The 21,544-nt window shown below is 34.9% G+C and overlaps 1 protein-coding gene across 1 annotated transcript; it reads left to right on the top strand.

The window, feature by feature from the left end:
• Positions 1-67: 67 nt before the first annotated feature.
• Positions 68-20,626, top strand: kif5c (kinesin family member 5C). The gene is made up of 26 exons (XM_016237754.1): positions 68-529; positions 6,339-6,426; positions 6,524-6,597; positions 7,123-7,227; positions 8,111-8,159; positions 8,251-8,306; positions 8,403-8,490; positions 8,633-8,757; positions 9,177-9,281; positions 9,442-9,590; positions 9,730-9,878; positions 11,223-11,389; positions 11,486-11,554; positions 13,409-13,615; positions 13,693-13,836; positions 15,183-15,371; positions 16,222-16,339; positions 16,520-16,596; positions 16,776-16,885; positions 17,056-17,157; positions 17,291-17,351; positions 17,512-17,583; positions 18,529-18,633; positions 18,761-18,977; positions 19,217-19,359; positions 20,387-20,626. The coding sequence occupies exons 1-25, from the start codon at positions 407-409 to the stop codon at positions 19,345-19,347; spliced, it is 2,880 nt and encodes a 959-aa protein (XP_016093240.1). The 5' UTR covers positions 68-406; the 3' UTR covers positions 19,348-19,359; positions 20,387-20,626.
• The last annotated feature ends 918 nt before the right edge of the window (positions 20,627-21,544 follow it).

Genomic DNA, 21,544 nt, shown 5'->3' with positions numbered 1-21,544 from the left:
CTGAGAGGCGCTGTTGGGCAGCAGAAGCGCGTGCGGAAGGAGCGGCCGCCGTCAGTCAGAGCGCGTGGAGCTGCGGAAGGTGGAACTGTCCAGTGCTGATGCTCTTCAAAGGTGCACTCGGCTTTAGCTCCTGACAGCTGCCGCCGAACGACAACTAAATTACACTCATTGTAAATGATTATGTGACATGTTACGTGCTATTTAAAACGGTGGCCAGGAGTTTATTTTGTCTGGGGTTGTTTTCAGTTTCAAAGCTTCTTTCGCCTAACCAATGGGTACGGCCTGAACGGCTGGCAAGCGTCGAGACATTTTGATTGTTTGATTGATGCATTCCTCTGCAGACTGCGGGGTGGACGACCAGATCTGCTGACCGGAGAGAAAGTTTCCTTGGATAAAATCATTCACGATGGTGGATGCGGCTGAATGTTGTGTGAAGGTGATGTGCCGATTCAGGCCACTTAACGAATCGGAAATCACTAGAGGTGACAAATACATACCGAAATTCAAAGAAGACACCGTGGTGATATCGGTAAGATGTCTTCAGAGTCTACAGATGTTATCAGTGCAGACGAAAAGTCCCTAAATCTTTTTCTCACGTTCGCATTTTCTTTCTTTGTTCAGGAGGTTGCTATATGTACCTTGAGTTAAATGTAGGTCTATTACTCTAACTTGACTCATTAATGTGATCATTTCTTATCTGTCTTATTCTTATCGAATGGTTCTTTCACATTATAAAGGTTAATCCTGAATTAAGTCTTAGACAGCCCAAAATTTCATTTGAAAAATTTGTTTGTTATTTTATCGAGAATCACTCCACACAATGATTTATGGAATATGCTTTCTTTTGTTTTACGAATTTTGCGAATTTTTTTTAATTTTGTATTTTTAATTACATTCATTATAGACTTGGCTACATAAAGCTATTGAACATTCCCCTTATGGTCCAGGAAACAGATAATGGACACATGATGACCCTAAATTGCTACGTGTTGTCCAAATAGGTGGTAATTTGCCACAATGGAACTGGCCATTAAATAACCTATTATAGGCTTTTCAGCAAAACAAAACAAAACGGTAGAACTGTTATGAAACACACACAAAATTAAAAAAAAAGTGAAAGGTAATGTAAAATGTCAAACCGTTGTAGACAAATATTAATTTTAATTAATTTTAATTGATAAATTGCACAAATGTACATCATATAAAACACAAATTTTGCGAATTTTTTTTAATTTTGTATTTTTAATTACATTCATTATAGACTTGGCTACATAAAGCTATTGAACATTCCCCTTATGGTCCAGGAAACAGATAATGGACACATGATGACCCTAAATTGCTACGTGTTGTCCAAATAGGTGGTAATTTGCCACAATGGAACTGGCCATTAAATAACCTATTATAGGCTTTTCAGCAAAACAAAACAAAACGGTAGAACTGTTATGAAACACACACAAAATAAAAAAAAAGTGAAAGGTAATGTAAAATGTCAAACCGTTGTAGACAAATATTAATTTTAATTAATTTTAATTGATAAATTGCACAAATGTACATCATATAAAACACGTGGAATGAAAAACATTGTCCATCTTTTCATTGAAAATCTATCTTCTTTATATTGTTGACCCCAACCTGAATGTACTTGGTGTTCATTTGGTACTCAGTAGATATAACAATGATATTTTAGTTTTAGACATTTTAGTTTGGAGGATAGAATTTATAAAAATATATATATTATTATACTACTTGTGACAAATTTCCCACGTTAACCTTTGAGAATTTTATTGTTCTCAGTATTTCATCAGTGTTTCACTGTCTTGCCATAAAAACTTTGTTTACTTTAATATTATATTTTTCTGAATGACCACCATTTGTGCCAGGCTTTTTAAAGAATTTAGAATTTAGAATGGCAAGTTACCTGTATTTTAGTAGTAGGATCAAATTAAAGAGCATCTGATATCTGGAATGAGAGTCTGAGTGAGTGTGTGTGTGTGTGTGTGTGTGTGTGTGTGTGTGTGTGTGTGTGTGTGTGTGTGGTTGAGTGATGTGCTATAAATAAGCTGGACTGTCAACACTGATGGTTTTTATGTTTTACAGTAAACCTCTTGAAATCCCTTGTGCAAACACAATAGCCCATATTATCTGACCCATTGAGATGGTAATCGGCATTACCATGCCTAATCTGCACACAAAATCGAGCGTAGCAGGTATTAGACTTCTGCTTCTAATGTAAATGATCTTTAATGGTACACTGCATGCTCTGCACAGCCTGATGTTCCTAATGCCAGATATTTAGCTTTAGGATACAAGTGTGACTGTGAATGGAGATCTGGGTAGTATTTGTACATTTATTGTTTATCTAACTGCATCTCATTAGTGATTGTTGTTTAGTAGTGAACCTTTCTGTGTGTTGCTTTAATGCAAAAGATTTTAAACAGTTAATAAAATCAAATTCATTTGTGGGGGAAAGGGTGAATTTCACACCTCCTCCCCCAACAGCTCTGATGAACTAAAATAGAAATAAATAGAAATTAATTAAGATCTATCTATATATCTATCTATCTATCTATCTATCTATCTATCTATCTATCTATCTATCTATCTATCATTTGTATTTTATGTATGAAACTAACTCTGAATAAGAACTTGATATGCAAAAGAATATCTGTTCCATTAAGGATCACAAATATCAACTTCCACAGACTCGCAATGAAATTAAATTTACAATTTTTAATCAGCCTCTGAATTATTGATGAAAATGTAAATGGACTGAAAATGTGGAGAGTAATTGAGTGTGTAATTATAAATAGCACAATTTTAAAGCTTTAAAAATGATGGTATGCTAGTATTAATATTTGTTATTTAAATATGTTGTTTTTATTATTTAGTTTACAAAATTTTAGCAACATTGCAACAATTTTGTAAAAAAAAAAATAATAATCTGCATCAATTTTGATAAATTGTCTATTTACAGTAAAATTATTTAAAAATTATATTAAAAAGTATAAAAAAAATCTAAATTATTTTATAATGATTTATTTCTTTAATTATTTATTAATTCACAGCTTAACATAAACAACCTGCAGTAAACGGGTTACATGGTTTGTGTTTGAGTATAAACTGCTGAAATGAATATCTACCACAAAACAATTGCAGGGAGATTTATAGGACAGATTGTGATAATGAGAAATTACTAATCATTTGCAGCTTGTCAATATCAGGTTTTGCTTTATATGGGTTGACTGGTCAGCGGTAACGTCCTATGCACAAGGCCACAAAGAGGCCCAGGGCTCCTGCAAGTAATTTACATTGCCTTAGTGACAGAGGTTCCATTTGAGGGGCCAGGACTGGCAAGGAACGGATTGGCTGATTTAGTGGAATATTTAAGCCAGTCCACAGAGGATTGGGACAATTGTTGTTTGACACACACTGTCTCATGCATGTTGCTTGTATAAACCCCTTTCTTGTTATATTTTGACATTATCTTCTGCACCCCCTTGCAAACAACTCTTACATTTACTGCATTATTAGATTTCAATTATGACAACTCTCTGAAGATTTTAGCATGGTGATGGATATGACCATTTTAATGTATTTGGTATTGGCGGAATTGATCTGCTACGCTGCTGCTGAATTGCTGCTGCTGAATTGCTGCTGCTGTTGGTTATTTCTGTATTTGTAGATTATTGCTGCTGCTGCTGCTGCAAGCAAGTACAGGAACTTGATACTGCCAATGCATATGCAATACGGTGCAATGAGTATTTAAGACATACTGCTGCTGCACAAATATCATATAATATAACCCGTAGCAGATCTATATACAGGTGGAGCTGGGGAAGGTGGAGGGTTTCAGAGAAACTCTGAAAGCGCGCTGCAGGAATCTCTAGTGAATGCTAGCCAGCCATATAAATGCAAGGCAGTAAGCTCATTTTCTACATGTGCAGCATGAACCAATCAGCTGTGCCAAGCCGTTTAACTCTCTGAATATCATCAGTTACGTTAACAACCCATCAGCCTGCACCATCTAGAGTTTCATGACTGAACTATATATTTATTTACGACACGCATTTGTATCTATATAATCGATTTAAATACTTTATGTAATGTATTATTTCTATTCTACAGACCCATCTGAAATAGAAAAACATGCATTATCCTTGCAAGTATTTGTTCAGGAACTAGGCGATATAGATTTTTGATTGAATGTGGGAAAATCCTGCACTCTTGGAAAAGCCTTGATGGTCCCCAGATAATATGCATAAATTATTGACTAAAAGAATCCATTGACCTGAACACGTGTGCTTTTATATACAGCTAGTGTTTGTGTTTATAAAAGATTGTGTTCAGATTGCAGCGCATGGATAAAAGTCTTGCACAAGATTTAATGTAAATGTCCTTGTCTATTTACTGTTTCTTTCTTTCTTTCTTTCTTTTTCTGTATTACAACAATTAATTTTAATCTGCAGTATTTCTTTGAATTATCACATAAAATGTTGGACAAAAATAGATGATAGATGATTGTCACATCCAGCAATCATGTTATTCTGCTCCTGTATTGGTCAGGAGACGGGTGCTGACTATCAGCCAATCAGGGCATTTCTTTCTGGGTGAGATGTAGTTTCCGTGGTGACGGTCTGGGTTTGAGCAACAGCTCTCATTTGTGTCTCGGCAGGGATGCTTGACCCCAACCGGCTTAATCAAACACACAGACAGAAACATCATGTGTCTGTGTGAACACTATCAAACCTTATACAGCAGTATTAGTGTCTTGTGTGATTTCTTACACAGATAATAAACAGGGCAAAGGCATGTCTGTGTTAGGTCACCTGAACCGTATGTTTCACTCATGGATGTTAAAATAAGGCATAGGATAGACCTGGATCTGTGTAGGTCTCAGGAATCTCTCTCTCTCTCTCTCTTTCTCTCTTTCCATATGGAAAAGTCTATTTGTGTGCATATGGGCAAAAGAGGATGTGGGAAAACTGCTGTCAGCAGTACATGAGCTTCCCAATGATCTTTGTGTGCATGTGTAAATGCACCGCTAATGCCAAATCTACATTAGCTGATTTTGCACTCCATAAACAGTAAAAGAAAGAAGCATCCGTAGATATTTATCCATCTTAATTTTTTTATTCTAGCTTTTATTATTTTCTTCTTCTTCTTCTTCTTCTTTTTTACTATTACTTAAATGTTTTTGTCTAAACAAAAGTTTAAACATAAGGGTTAGACAAAAGTTAAAATATTTTTGTTAAAATAAAACAAAAATAAAAATACAAAATTGTAACCATTTTACAAGTAAATTTAAATAGTCATTTCTGTGCCAGTAGCATCATCAGACAGAATTCCAAAACGTTTTGTATCTGTTCGATCAAGAATGACAGAGTAGTTTAAGTTATTTTCGGCATTATCAGGAAAAAAAAAAGTGCCCACCTCAGAGGGTTAAAAAACATTTCCCTGCACATAGTTCTTTCTTTGGAGAGTTATTTTTCATTGCTAATCACAGTTTCAAAGTCTGTAGATTTCAGCAGCAGGTTCAGGCTCCGGCTCAGAGAATCAAAACAAAAGAGAGGGATTTGTTGGGGCTCAATAAGATTGACTGGCAGCTGGGGGTTGGGCTACATTCATCACAAGGTCCTCTTATTTTCTCTTCAACAATGTATACCCATCAAATCCTCTAGGGAACTTCATAAATAGCCGTCAGTAGAATCTGTGCAGCATCAGCAAAACAAAGAGGTGCTGGGGCCATTTATGAGAGTGACCTCTTGATGCAAAAATAGAATAATTCTTAAATGAATATGATAAATAATGAAATCAAACTATTTATCTGTTTTGGGCTAAATCATAGAAAACTTAACGCAGAAACTTTACAATTTCAGTCTCACTGGTAAGCATCCAGCTTTGATCATTAGCTGTCTAATACGATTCACTGTGAATGTAACCATAGTTTCCATGTAATACACCATTAATTTATATGTGTGTGTTATTATGAAACATTTGGGGAAAAAATTGAGGTTCTGTGCAAGTCTGTGAAGAACACAGTGTGTCTTGTATTTCAACTAAACAAAGAAAAAAAGGAGGGCTGATTTACTCCACATTTACCTCTCTCATCTTTTTAAGTGGGAGAACTTGCACAATTGGTGGCTGACTAAATACTTTTTTGCCCCACTGTATTTTTAATCTGTAAGGTCTTTGTTATTGTGGGTATTAAAGATATTCATTTATTGAGGGGTTTTAAAGCTTAAAACAAAATATTAATTATATTTTCTATTAGGGTTGCCTCTTGAACTATTTTACGTGTTAAGACCTGTTCAATATTCTTGACTAATGTTTCTTTTTAGGGCAAGCCGTATATCTTTGACCGAGTCTTTCCTCCGAACACAACACAGGAACAAGTATATGATACCTGTGCCAAACAGATTGTTAAAGGTTGTATATACATTACATATAGCTGCATGATAGCTTAAACTATACAGACCTTAAAAGAAAAAAATTTGAAAGTTAAATCACGAGTCTTGCATTTCAGATGTGCTGGATGGCTATAATGGGACAATCTTTGCATATGGCCAAACCTCATCAGGGAAGACACACACTATGGAGGTAAGGAAGAAAAACGAAATCATATCATGATTGGTATCAAGTTCACACATTTCTATATAGTTCAGTAATAGAATAAACTTTAAGTACATGTACAGTGAGAAAATGTCACTACACGCACAGTCACAAAATGCTCTAGATGGATGAACGGCATCTTTCATAAAATGACTGAAATACCAAACTGCTGCAACAGCTGCAAAATGCCACTTGACTGCAGGCGTTGCCCTGGAAACAGCCTGTGCTTTCAGCAAGTGTTTTGAATATAAAGTCAATAAATTCAGTTGTAAAATATTTCTGAAAAAGAATGACTGAAAGATGCAAATTATGCAAAACAAGGATGTCCTCGTACATTCTTCAGAGGGAATACTTGTATTATCCTTATTCACATATCACTTCCCATATCGTAGAGGGAAATAGAAATTCTTCAATGCAGTGCTTAGTTCTTACACAAACTGTCATTAGTTTCTTGAAATAAAGTGGCATCTTATCAAACATTTGCTGTAATTGTGCTCTGCAACATGCGCACAGGGACAGCTCCATAACTCACAACTGAAGGGCATCATCCCTCGCATCGCCCAGGACATCTTTGACCACATCTACTCTATGGATGAGAACCTGGAGTTCCATATCAAGGTGAAATCATTCAGCATTAAATCTGCTTGTGTATTTCCCATGTGAAACCATCAAATTCTATATTGTTTTTAATAATATTCGTATATTAACAAATCGAGAGAAAAAAGCTTAGCTGTCTAGAAAAATAAATATGAATGGATTTTTTTCTCTGGCATAAAGTAATATATAGCATATTCAATTATAGGTTATGTTAATTAGTTATTGGACTGGTCATGGGGCTTCATTAAAGGAGTATAATATTGTAGTCAGTGCTATAGTGGTATAAAAACTCTTTTGAAAGGAGAGCGAAATCTTTGTTCACTACCATATCAACAGAAAATCTATTCCAGCATCTTCTTTTCAGTGTATAATACTATTCAACGTCAACTGGAATTGGGTTTGGTCTCTTCATTACAAATATTTATGATAAGATAAAAGCAGTCACATTTAAAATATTACATAGACGGTACCAATGTATCAAACTTAATAAATATTTTTAAAGTATTGAGAAAAAAAGGTATTTTTATGACAGTTGTGCATCTTTTTTTGAGAATGTTTTTATTTTATTTATTTGTTTGTTTTTAGAACAAGTGTCTGCATGATTAAAAAAATCTGAATATGTATAAACAGTTTTAATATTATTTTTCATTCTTTTTAATTATTACAGCACAAACTCAGATAGTTTTTTTTATTATTCTTGCTAAATTTAAATTTTTTTATACACAAGTGCAAATCTTTAGCTAATAATCCTCTATTTCCCTTTTTTTCTTTTTTCTTTTTTGATAGACTATAATTCCTATGTTATGTCTTTGATGTGCATTTTTAAATGTTTTGTTAAATAATATTATTAATATATTTTTTTTAAATAAAACCTTTTTAAATTAATGGTCATCCCTTATCATAGGTCTCTTATTTTGAAATCTACCTGGACAAAATCAGAGACTTGCTTGATGGTGAGATAAAAAACAATCACATTCTTCTTCATACTATTAAGATTCTTTCATGATGTAAATTCAATTTGTCCAATGTTGTCCAATTCTAAAGTTTCCAAAACCAACCTGGCTGTCCATGAGGATAAGAACAGGGTGCCATTTGTCAAGGTAGGAAAGATGTACAATGCAGTATTTTTTAGTCACCAGGCATGAGGCAAACACTTCCTTGATGTCTTGTGTCTTTTGATGCTGTTCCGTTGCCAGGGTTGTACAGAGCGTTTTGTGTCCAGTCCAGAGGATGTCATGGATGTGATCGATGAGGGTAAATCCAATCGTCACGTGGCTGTTACAAGTGAGTAACTATTCCTTATTCCCCGATATAACACATCACATCTTGAATCAAACATAACTAATACACAGTGCTGTTATCTTGACCTTGTGCCACACTGTTTTTACCCTAACCCATGGTCCTCTGATGTTACATTGTGTTACAGACATGAATGAGCACAGCTCCCGCAGTCACAGCATTTTCCTCATTAATATTAAGCAGGAGAATGTGGAAACAGAGAAGAAACTGAGCGGAAAACTCTACCTGGTGGATCTTGCAGGAAGTGAAAAGGCATGCATTTATTGATTTTTTTTATATTGTGTTGTTGCCTTTGTTTTATCTCTATTTGTATCTGAAGTAATATAAAAATAACAAAAAGGGGCATATTTAACTTAATAACATTTCTTTTTTACTTTATATCATTTTAATTTTTTATAATATTAACATAAAATAAGATATATTTTATCATATTGTCTTTATATTTTTTTTGTTTTTCTTCCCCTCAAAATTCTAAAACTTAATTTCCCGGTTTTCAATTAGATTATATTTGCAGTATTACCTCAGCCTTTTGTATCCCACTATATATGATCAATAATTATGTTTTGTAAGAATTATAGTTCAAAATCCCTGACATAGTCATAATAAAACTACAAAATAGATTTGAGAATGATATTATATCTCCACTCTCTGTGGCTCTTTCTCTTTCACAGGTCAGTAAAACTGGAGCCGAAGGATCTGTGTTGGACGAGGCTAAAAATATCAACAAGTCTCTCTCTGCTCTGGGGAACGTCATCTCAGCCCTGGCTGAAGGAACCGTAAGTGCTCGACCTGTCTCAACTGCCAAGATGTTTTCTTTTTTTCTTCCACTTCCTCTCTTTTCTCTGAAATGCTACTCATCTTGTCTACATAATGTAGGCTTCACACAGTACAAAGTAATATTTGCTTTATACATTATTTATTGTTTTCTCATTACAGAAAACCCATGTGCCATACAGAGACAGTAAAATGACCAGGATCCTACAGGACTCTTTGGGTGGGAACTGCAGAACAACCATCGTCATCTGTGCCTCTCCCTCTGTATTCAATGAGGCTGAGACCAAATCCACGCTCATGTTTGGCCAGAGGTGAAGCCATCTTATGCCCTAGAAGATTTCTCTTTAACTGTATAAAGACTAGAAATGAAGACTAGCCAGTGGAGCTAAAACAAATATGACCCAAATATGTGCATATACAAATCCTTTCCACCCTGCTCTATTCACACAGGGCCAAAACCATCAAAAACACAGTGTCTGTGAACATGGAGCTCACAGCCGAGGAATGGAAGAAGAAATATGAGAAAGAGAAAGAGAAGACCAGAAATCAAAAAATCACCATCCAGAGGCTAGAAAATGAGCTCAAACGATGGCGGAAAGGTAAAGAGAGTAGATGGAGAGCAAACACAGATGTAAAAAAAAAACAAGCTACAAGCAATAAAACGTCACTTTTTGTTTGCTGTTACATACTGATAAATATTAAACTGATTAGAATTTGATTGGCTTTTTTTTTGTTTCACGTTTAATAGTTGTATAATTGTTATATATTATTATATATTTCTTATAATTTTTTATATTTTATATATACTATTGTTTATTTATATTTATGTGTATATACTGTATATATATATATATATATATATATATATATATATATATTACTGAGGAAAATTTAATTGAAATGATGCTTGACATTTGCAGTGGTTGATTTGAAAATACTGTAATGGTAGAGATGATGCAAATCATTTGGTTTGCTGGGTCTAATGTGCAGAGTCCAGTCAATTTTTGATGTAATTGTCTTAACAAAAGCTTTGTTTTTTGCAGTTTGAGTCCTAAAATGGACTCCACAATGAGGACCCAGATATTTCTTCTTCCCCTGTTTGTTTAAGACTTATTACGGCCAGAGCCTATTTCTGTTTTTGAGTGAAATAATGATGTTTCCAAAGAGGAAATTAAGTTATTTAATAATTGATGTTATTATTTTGTTATATTGATGAGAACTTGACACAAATTGGCCTTCATATAAACCATGCGTGCACTGATGACAAAAATCCACAATAATTGACAATGATAAATACCAATTAGCATTAATTACACAGATTGTCTAATGGTGCACACATAATGACACAAAAACAAACAGGCCTGTCATTAAGTCAAAGCATGTTTGCTACAAAGCACTCACAGTATGTTATGTCAACACCACTTTATATGGCTAAATTACTTTCCTTATTAAAATATTTTTAGTGACATATTCAGCCTCAGACATGTCCAAAGCTTTTCTTTTTTCCCTCCTATGAATCCTGATATGTTTTTTTTTTCATTCTCTCAATCTCTCTCTCCTGCATCCCCATGAATAGGTTTTTATTTTTTGTCTGTGTTATCAGCTCTCTCCACCTCTCCTGCACATAAAACACACAGATGCTGAGTTCACCCGTCTCAGCACTATAAAGCCCAGAGAATAGCACTGAGACTGTGTGTGTGCAGCTGTTCTTTCCTTTACGTCCAATCAGTCGTTCTCATCTCTGTCTTTATCATCAAGTCTGCAGGACCGTTTCCTGAAAGCCTTGTTCCTTTTATTAATGAAGAAACCAATGCCTTTGCTATTTTATTTTATTTTATTTTACAATAACTTCATACTAAAAATCCAAAGCCACTTGATAATTAATTAAAAAAAAAACTGTTGCAGTTGTGTTGGACTGGCATATTTTCCCTCTTTATCCTTAGGTGAGACTGTACCTGTTGATGAGCAGCACAGCAGTAAGGAAGTAAAGAATTCTGAAGCCGCTCCCATAATTGACACTTCGGCTCCGCCCCCTGAGCCTGTTTCTGATTCAGAGAAAACCCAGTATGAGGAGCTGATCAATGACCTGTATCATCAACTAGATGACAAGGTGATAAATACCTCTCACACGCTGTTAGAAAAGTGCATCAGGAAGTACAGCCTTCACAACTCAGACCTTCCTCTCTCCTTCTGTCTTTCACCACAGGATGATGAGATCAACCAGCACAGTCAGCTGGCAGAGAACCTGAAGCAGCAGATGGTGGATCAGGATGAGGTGAATCTGGCTCAAGAGCAGCAACATAGAGCAGAAAACTCATGCCCTCCGCAATTTATGATGTCACATGCCTTCCCATGATACTTTGTCTGCAATGCATCTGAAACTGAAAGAGAAATTGTTATGAAAAAGTTGAACCTGTGTAAACATACATATGCTACTAGCTGATCACTGGCTGGCTGTTATGCATTCCTTCATTGCAGTAGAACATGTTAATCAAAACTCTTTAAAACAAGTGCTTGGGGTAATAATTAGGAAAAAATAATTGATGTTTTACATTGAGCTCTATTATCTCACTGCCTGTACTTAGAAATTCCATTCAGGTACAAAGAGTGGCAACAAAGCAAAATTGCTCCTAATTATACAGGTGGATGTGAAAGACATTTAAAAATAAATGTTGTTCCCATGGAAACAGTTCCACAGGATCTCTAATAGGGTCTTTTGAAACACTTGGACACACCCCAGGAACTCAAAAATCCCAATATTTCTGCATCAGTACACCCCCACCCCACCCCCCACCCCCCCATATTTCTAATTAAATCATTCTGAACAGCATTCCAGTGATCACATACTGTATGTTCTTATGAAATGATACCCTTTACTTCCATCTGAGGTCTGACAGTTTTGCTATCTCTGATTGTACACTAACACTATCGTTCAAAAGTTTGGGGTTACCTGTGTACTTACATAGTAACTAGATGTGTACATAGTATGTAACCACAGTGTAAGTACACATTGGTACATAGTATCCACAGCTGTAATGTTTGTGTAACTACACATATGTAACAATCCACTGAATGGTATGTGTAAATACAAATGTGTAATGAGACATTGGTAACAACACTTTTTGGTAATGAAAGTACAAATGTGTAACAGGACTAACAGCACTTTTTTGTAAAGAAAGTGTTACACTTTATATTAAGTAAACAATTCCTATGGATTTACCATGTAATTACTCTAATGTTACATAGCAGCGGCCAGTAAGTTACGCTTTACATATAAATTGTGGTTGGTGTCCAGAATGTTACACTTTATATTAAGTGGACAGTTCCTGAGGAGTTACCATGTAAGTACACTGGTATTACAGTGGTGCACCAACTCCACCAACTTGAGATCCTCCCACTTTACATATCCCTAAAGCTATATCTCCACCCCCTGGATAAAATCGTTCCAATTACTCCTATACATATTGTTGTTACAAAATGTAGTTTTATATGTCCTGTTACACATTTGTACTTACACAAGCCATTCGGAGGGTTGTTACATGTGTGTAGTTACAGAAATATTGCAGCTCTAGATACTATGTACCAATGTGTACTTACACTGTGGTTACATACTACGTACACATCTAGTTACTATGTAAATACACAGGTATTAGGGCCACTTCATATAAAGTGGGACCAGATTTTTATTTTATTCATGTATTTATTTATATATTTTTAAGAGTTATGCTCACCATAGCAGCATTTATTTGATCAAATATGAAAAAAAAAATATTATGAAATATTATTACAATTTCAAATGACTTTTTTTCTTTTTTAATATATTTTAAATTGTAATTTATTTCCTTTGATGGCAAAGCTGAATTTTCAGCATCATTACTCCAGCCTTCAGTGTCACATGATCCTTCAGAAATCATTCTAATATGCTGATTTGATGCTAACGAAATGTTTTGTTCTTGTTGAATAAATATATGTCTTTCACTAAAAAAAGTGAAACACAAACTTTTGAATGGGTATATATATATATATATATATATATTAACGACAAAGAAGCAGGAATTCTGTAAGTAAAGCTCTAGACAGTCCTCTGACTAACATAGATGTCTGACTTCTCCATCCTGCATTCTTACAGTTATTGGCATCCACACGGCGTGACTACGAGAAGATCCAGGAAGATCTGAGCCGTTTGCAGCATGAGAACGAGGCAGCTAAAGAGGAGGTGAAGGAGGTGCTCCAGGCCTTGGAGGAGCTGGCAGTGAACTACGACCAGAAAAGCCATGAGGTGGAGGAGAGAAGCAAGACAAACCAAGAGCTCACAGAAGAGCTTATACAGAAGACTGTAAGTAGAATAAGGAAAGCTCATGTGAATGAAGAGTGATGGTGATGTAGCTTTGATATTGTCCTGTTATCTCTTAGGCAGCTCTGGCTGGTGTGGAGAGGAATCTGTCTGCCCTGCAGGAGCTCAGTGGACATCACAAGAAGAGATCAGCAGAGATCCTCAGTCTCTTGCTCCGGGACCTCAATGAGATTGGCAGCGTTATTGCCTTGAATGACTACAAGGTAAGAATACACTGCTTAATAAAGAAAAAAGTAAATGCACAACTTATTTGCTTAACAAAAGATAAATTTTAATCATTTTTAAAAGTAAGCCTATAATGTTGTACAGATGTATTTCAATTTCTTATATAATTTGTAAATTGCACCACAATTTTCAACGTTGTAAACACCTCACAACCACTTACATACACATGTGAATTTGTGGTTATTTATATATGTATATATATATTTTATTTATGCACTATACCATTCAAAATTTAGAGTCGTGAAGATTAAAAAAACATTTTTTTTGAAAGAAGTCTCCTATGCTTACAAAGGATGTTATTTGATCAAAAATATAATAAAAACATAATATTGTGAAATATTAATGTAATTTAAAAGAACTGTTTTAATATATTTGAATGAAATTGAAATGCCATTTATTACATTTTTACTCTGATGGCGAAGCTGAATTTTCAGCATCTTCAGTCTCACATGATCCTTCAGAAATCATTCTAAAATACTGATTTGCTGCTCAAGAAACATTTCTTCTTATTATTATTATCAATTCTGAAAACAGTTGCTTAATATATTTTTGGAAACTGTGATACATTTGCAGCAACCATTATGTTTTTTTCTGGATTATGTGATGCATGGAAAGTTCAAAAGAACAGCATTTATTTGAAATAGAATTTATTTGTAACATCTTTACTGTCACTTTTGATGACAGAGATTCAAATAGCAAATGAATTTATTGAAATGAATTCATTCATTTGGTTTCTCTTTCTTTATTCAGATGACAGAGATGAACGGAGGAATGGAGGAGGAATTCACCATGGCACGGCTCTTCATCAGTAAGATGAAGTCAGAAGTGAAGTCTCTGGCCAACCGCAGTAAACTATGCTTACAAAGGATGTTATTTGATCAAAAATATAATAAAAACATAATATTGTGAAATATTAATGTAATTTAAAAGAACTGTTTTAATATATTTGAATGAAATTGAAATGCCATTTATTACATTTTTACTCTGATGGCGAAGCTGAATTTTCAGCATCTTCGGTCTCACATGATCCTTCAGAAATCATTCTAAAATACTGATTTGCTGCTCAAGAAACATTTCTTATTATTATTATTATCAATTCTGAAAACAGTTGCTTAATATATTTTTGGAAACTGTGATACATTTGCAGCAACCATTATGTTTTTTTCTGGATTATGTGATGCATGGAAAGTTCAAAAGAACAGCATTTATTTGAAATAGAATTTATTTGTAACATCTTTACTGTCACTTTTGATGACAGAGATTCAAATAGCAAATGAATTTATTGAAATGAATTCATTCATTTGGTTTCTCTTTCTTTATTCAGATGACAGAGATGAACGGAGGAATGGAGGAGGAATTCACCATGGCACGGCTCTTCATCAGTAAGATGAAGTCAGAAGTGAAGTCTCTGGCCAACCGCAGTAAACAGCTTGAGAGCACACAGGCCGACACAATGCGTAAAATGCAGGCCAACGAGAAAGAGCTCGCTTCCTGCCAGCTCCTGATCTCTCAGGTAACAGCGCCCTCTAGTGGTGATCATAGATCAGAACACTGTAAATGGCTGAGTCTTGATAACTTATCTTTTATGTCCCTTTGGACGATTTTAAAGAGTTTACTTTTTTTTTTTAAATGATAGATTATAGTTGCTTTAAACATATTATTGTTTCTTTTTAATCACTTTTTCTTCATTTTAAGAGGAGAAACGGAAAATCTTCAAACATTTCTCTATTTCAGGCTTTGCCCTACCAACATATTTTAACTTCTATTATATATTATTCACATACTGGTAAAAAAAAAAATTATAGACTGAATGCACTGTAAGTCGCTTTGGATAAAAGTGTCTGCTAAATGCATAATATATAAATTATTAATTATAATTATTATATTCGATTAATTAAAACAATAAGCCCCAAGAAGCTTATGACAGCTAAGGGGGTTTTAGGCACTCCGCTTCGCGTCGTGTGCCTAACAACACCTAACAACCCCTTAGCTGTTATAAATTCACTGTAAACCACGGCTTCACGGGGCTTATTGCTTTTATAAAACGGTTATTCCATATACATAGTAAGGTTTTACAGAATTAAACAGAACAAATAAAGTGTAATGATATTAATAAAAACAGTAGTCTTCCACCAAACAATGTAGTTCCTCAGAAACAGTTGTGGTTGCCGAGCAACACACAGAAGTAAACAAAGGGGTATGTTTGTAGTGTAATTTACAACAGCTTCGAACGCTGCTCAACCAATCAGAATCAAGGACCGGAACTGTCTGTTTTATAAAAAATATTTTTAATTCAAGATTTAAAGGTGTTCACTTTTTCTTTTTGAAACCATTGTTTTTGCATTTTATTTGTATGTGTCTAGCATCAAGCAAAGATCAAATCCCTCACCGACTACATGCAGAGCATGGAACAGAAGAAGAGACAGCTGGAGGAAAGCCACGACTCCCTGATGGAGGAGCTCGCTAAACTCCACGCACAAGGTCTTTGTGATGCACATACTGTATTCTTTTTGTAGTATTTACAATCAATTTGTTGCCTCAGAATACTGTGGTATAATATTATATTCAAATTCAAACAAGCACAACATGTTTTATTCACAGTGCTTTTACTATATATGTAAAACTCTTCTGAAAGTTTTGTGATTATTTTGGTTAATGCAGAAAAGATGCATGAGGTGTCAGTCCTGGATAAGGAAAAGGAACACATGAGCAGGATACAGGACGCTGAGGAGATGAAGGTAATGAACATGAACACTCAGACAACCCTCTCAAACTCAAACAAGCAGAGCAATGTTACAGGAAATCAATAGCTGTCTCTGCATATTAAACGATGATAGAAGTATTAAAGGTCAAATTTGAAGATTAATATTGTGCCATTTATATTCAATATGTAAATCCCACGTGCACCTGCATGTAGAAAGCCCTGGAACAGCAGATGGAAAGCCACAGAGAGGCTCATCAGAAGCAGCTCTCACGTCTGCGAGATGAGATCGAAGAGAAACAGAGGATCTTGGATGAGCTGAAGGAGTAAGTATTTATTCCTGAATACTTCTTGTCAGTTCTATAATTGTTTTATATCTAATATTCATTTGTAATATTTATTTTGAGACATTGAATACATCTGCTTTTGACTGGCATTACTCCAAATTAATGAACTTATCAAAAGTTTGATTCATTCAATAATTCCCTGCTCTCAGTGTGAACCAGGCTCTTCAGCTTGAACAGAAGCAGCTCATGTCTGACTATGAAAAGCTGAAACAGGAGGAACAGAAGAAAGACGAGAGGCTGCAGAAGCTTCTGTGAGTCAGCTGCTCATATTAAAAAGTCATATATATTATCTGCTCATGGAATAAGTCAGTGAAAGATTTTATGAGTGACAATGTTTGTAAAACAGCTCTGTTCCTCTAATAAAGACATTTTTGTTGTAATTAGCTTGTTGAATGAGAAGAGGGAGCAAGCTAAAGAAGATCTCAAGGGTCTGGAAGAGACTGTGGTGAGTAAGATGACATTACCTGGCATTAGAGTTTGCCTCTGAGCACCACCATTGGCCATCTCAGAGTTGTTCATCTTGAATATTCATCCTGTGTATAGCTGTTATTCTTGTATAAAGTATTTTTTTAGATCACTGATCATGACGTTTTCTCTTCTACAAGGCCAAAGAGCTCCAGACTCTCCACAACCTCCGTGTGCTGTTCATCCAGGACATCAATAATCGCATTGGACGAGTGAGTATACAAAACAAATACTGTTCCCTTCTTTTATGATTTTACTTTTTTCATATGAGTGGCAATGTGCTAGTATTCTCTGACCAACAGCTTCCAGTTACTGCTTTTAATGATGCAAAACTAGACTATAATAGGAATAAGGAAACACATTAAAGCAAGACACTACATGCAAAGCATTGTTTTTTCATGCACTGGCCAATACTGAGATTCTGGGCTATTTTTGCTTCCATAAAATATCTTCTTTTAGACTAGTGGATAGAATATAGCCAAAACACACATATAAGCATTTATTTTGTTACACTTTATCTATGTGCGTCTGTAGATATTAATTTCAATGCATATCATTAAAGGCTGTTTTCTAATGCACTGAGCCAAAAATCATCATTCAGTAGTAGGTTTATTCCAATCTAAATTCGGAATAAAATTCTTGTTTTATTTTGTTGAGATATAAGTAAAAGATTTTTACAGATGTTAAGTTTTCTTTACATTTTGGATATCTATTTTTATCAATCCATAAATCAGTAAATACTGTCAAAAGCAAGAAAAACAATAGCTTTTTACCATGTTTTTAGGAATATAATGTATAAATTGTACAAAATGATATATGTACAAACTTATCCTCTGTAAAAACCATTAACTCTAATATGTCCACAAAACTAAACAAATTGAACCTGGCTTCATCCAATGTTCAGATTTCTGTTCTGGAATGTTATGCAAATTAGAGCTAATTTAATTTGATAATGCCTCTTTTGCATATTTAAACATCATTTTAGAAAACAAAGCTAAACACTTTTTCCTAATGTACTGAGTAGTCAACTGAGGACGTATGGTGATATCTGCAGTAATAGTTATAACATTTTTAGCTATTAAACTGCTTTTTAAATGGTTCAAATAAATAAGGTGTAACTGGCCACTGTGGAAAAAAATGACATTTCGTTTTTGTAGAGTGCAGAGTTGGACACTGATGAATCAGGGGGAAGTCTGGCACAAAAACAGAAAATAATTTTCCTCGAGAACAACCTGGAGCAGCTCACTAAAGTCCACAAGCAGGTTTTTAGGATTTTTTTTTTTTTTACTTTTCACAGGAATTACAAATAAATGATTATTTATAAATAATGTATATTATAATATAATATGGTATTAGTAATTCTGTCTATATATTCTGCAATTTCCATAGCTGGTACATGATAATGCAGACTTAAGATGTGAGCTGCCCAAACTAGAAAAGCGCTTGCGTGCAACTGCTGAGCGTGTGAAGATCCTGGAGTCTGCTCTGAGAGAGGCCAAAGAAAGCGCCATGAGAGACCGTAAGAAGTACCAGCAGGAGGTGGACCGTATCAAAGAGGTTATCCGAGCCAAGAACCAGGCCAGGATGAAACACACTGCACAGATCGGTTAGAGCTGCTTCATCTTCAGATCTCAATGTTGCATTATATCCAGTAGAGGCCGCCACATACTCAGTAATACCACCTCATCTCCTGTTACCTGATGACCAAACCCTCTCATGCATTGCTGCTTGTCTCCCATATATTATGCATATTCCATATATGTATGTGCGCATATTCATTTACTTTAGATTCTATCTGTAAGTTTTTTAAATATGTTTCATTTTGAACTGCACTGTTTCTTATAGCTAAGCCTATTCGTGCTGGACATCATCACTCAGTTGCTTCTGCCTCACCGGGCCACAGTGTCAGAGGGGGCGTCCCAAGCCCACGACGACACCACCAGCACCAACCGCAGCACCATCACAGGAGCAAGTGAAAAACACACCAAGTAGGTTTGTTTTAAAACACTCTTTTGTTGTCAAATGAGCTTTTTCTGCCACAGCAATATTGCTTCATTTTAACCCTGTAACGACTGGCAAATGAAATCATATTCTGAAATAGTATCATATTTGGTACATCAGGCTTTTATGATTCATATAGTATGATATAAAATGCATATACATATCAGTTGTCACTCTATATCTCCCAATAATATGTCTTATTTGATACATGCTCACATTTTAACATGATTTTTTAGTAGCTTCAATATTACTAACAATATAGAAATTATTCTTACATTTAGTTTATAAAAATCGGTAAAGATTTCACAGCAAAAAGACGTGTACCACAAACTGAAGGTGGACATTTTTACAATTATACTGAAAGTTTGGTTTATACTTTTTTACTTATAAAAGTATAAACTATCAATCGGATGACAGAAGGCATGTAGAAGATTGTTTGCAACAGGTTTTTCAGTTTTGATAATGTATCAGATATGATAGGGTTAAGTCATGGAGCCATGTCATGTTCCTTCAGATGCATGTGTTATTCTTCTTCATTTGACGTTGGAACAAGCTTGCGTGATTCTGTTTGGCTTAATGCTGAGATTAATGGGTCAGTGCTGAAAAATGTTGCTAGTTAGGTTTCCAGCATGTGATGCATCTGGGAAGCACAAATAACTTTAGTCGGAAAGTTGTGGCGTAACATTAGTTACTGTGCCAACTGTTTGACAAAGATGGAGCAACATGGTTATAATAGTTACAAAAGACTTGTGCCCGAATGCTTGGGAACGTCAGTGAACTGTGGCCAGTGTCTAGTGCCATCTGGCATTCGCTGAAATGTTGTCAAAGTTTATGGATCTATTTCAGACTCACTTTCGTTTACCTAGTCAGGAAGATTTTCTTCATGTTCTGGGTTACAAGAAAAGCTGTTAGTCAGCAATACAATGTTTAGGGTGGTGGAATGTTTTTTGCAAATATTTTTTCTGACAGGTTTCCTCCCAATACGGCGTATCTAACTCTTTACACTTCCAACAGGAGACAAAAAATAAGCGGTCTGGTACCAGTCTGCACATTCTTTCCTTTCCAGCTATGTGTGGCAACAAGAAGACGTCTTTTTCCAATGCAGTCTGTTCTATTCAATGAGGAGGGAAAAAGAACTGCTGTCATCTTATACTAAGACTTTTCAAGTTCACTTCCTGTCCTTACCATGACCTCCATGCATTCATTCTGTTTAAGTGGAGATTTGTGGACTCATCTATGAATAAACAAAACCAGACCCACAAACTAAGACTAAAGGATATTGTCTTTTAAAATGATTGAAGTGCTATTTCATTGCAACTTTTTTTTTCTTGGTTTTTTTGTTGTTGCCCCGAGTCGTTTAGTATATGAAGAAGTCTTCAGTGTTTCTATCACATTCTGATTACAGTAATTTGGCTCGTCTGTCATTACACATGCCAGGTTAGTTTCCATAGTAGGAAGTCTGGGAGGATGAAAAGTTGTCACTAGAACCTACACTGGAAGTTTTGACACCCTCAGGAGTAACATTAAGAGCTTTCTGTGGTTCTTTTAATTGGCACTAATTCCTTCAGTCTTAATGGCCATTGAGAACATGCAGTGACATGACTTAGGAATGTAGCTTAGGAACACACACATTGCTTCAAGCTTAATTCGTCATGATTTATAACAACTGATAATGCTGTTGCTGGATGTTCATTTTTATATGCATTTATTTATTTATTTTTATGTTAGGTATTGGAATTGAGTTTATTTTATTTACATATTGTCTTTTGTATATTATTTTTGAGTTCCTCACAGTAGATCCAGGTTGTCATGTGTAGACGTTGTTATGCAGATATGGGTGCTTTGAAATTTTTAGTCACTGTTATTTATACCGTAAAGTGCTCTGGAGCAAACAACAACTGTAAAATATCAGTATTAATACCACATTAGTGGGAAAATCGGGAATAATTTCTATATTCCTGTTATTAAACTGACCTGTTTTGAAGGGCATGAAATGCAATCATTTAAAGAAAGCCAAAGTCAGAGACATGACAGCTTCACATATGAAAAGATAAGTTAAAGAACGCAAATGTGGAGAGATTTTACAGCTTATTGTTCTTTTTGCATTTTATGCGCTGAATTATACTGCATAATTTAATTTTGCTTATTTTAATATCATTATTTATTATTCTT

Source organism: Sinocyclocheilus grahami, unplaced genomic scaffold (assembly GCF_001515645.1).
Source record: "Sinocyclocheilus grahami isolate Dianchi unplaced genomic scaffold, SAMN03320097.WGS_v1.1 scaffold523.1, whole genome shotgun sequence".
Classification (NCBI taxonomy): Eukaryota; Metazoa; Chordata; class Actinopteri; order Cypriniformes; family Cyprinidae; genus Sinocyclocheilus; species Sinocyclocheilus grahami.
Note: the sequence above shows the minus strand (reverse complement) of the source record. Positions and strands in the feature narration are given on the sequence as shown.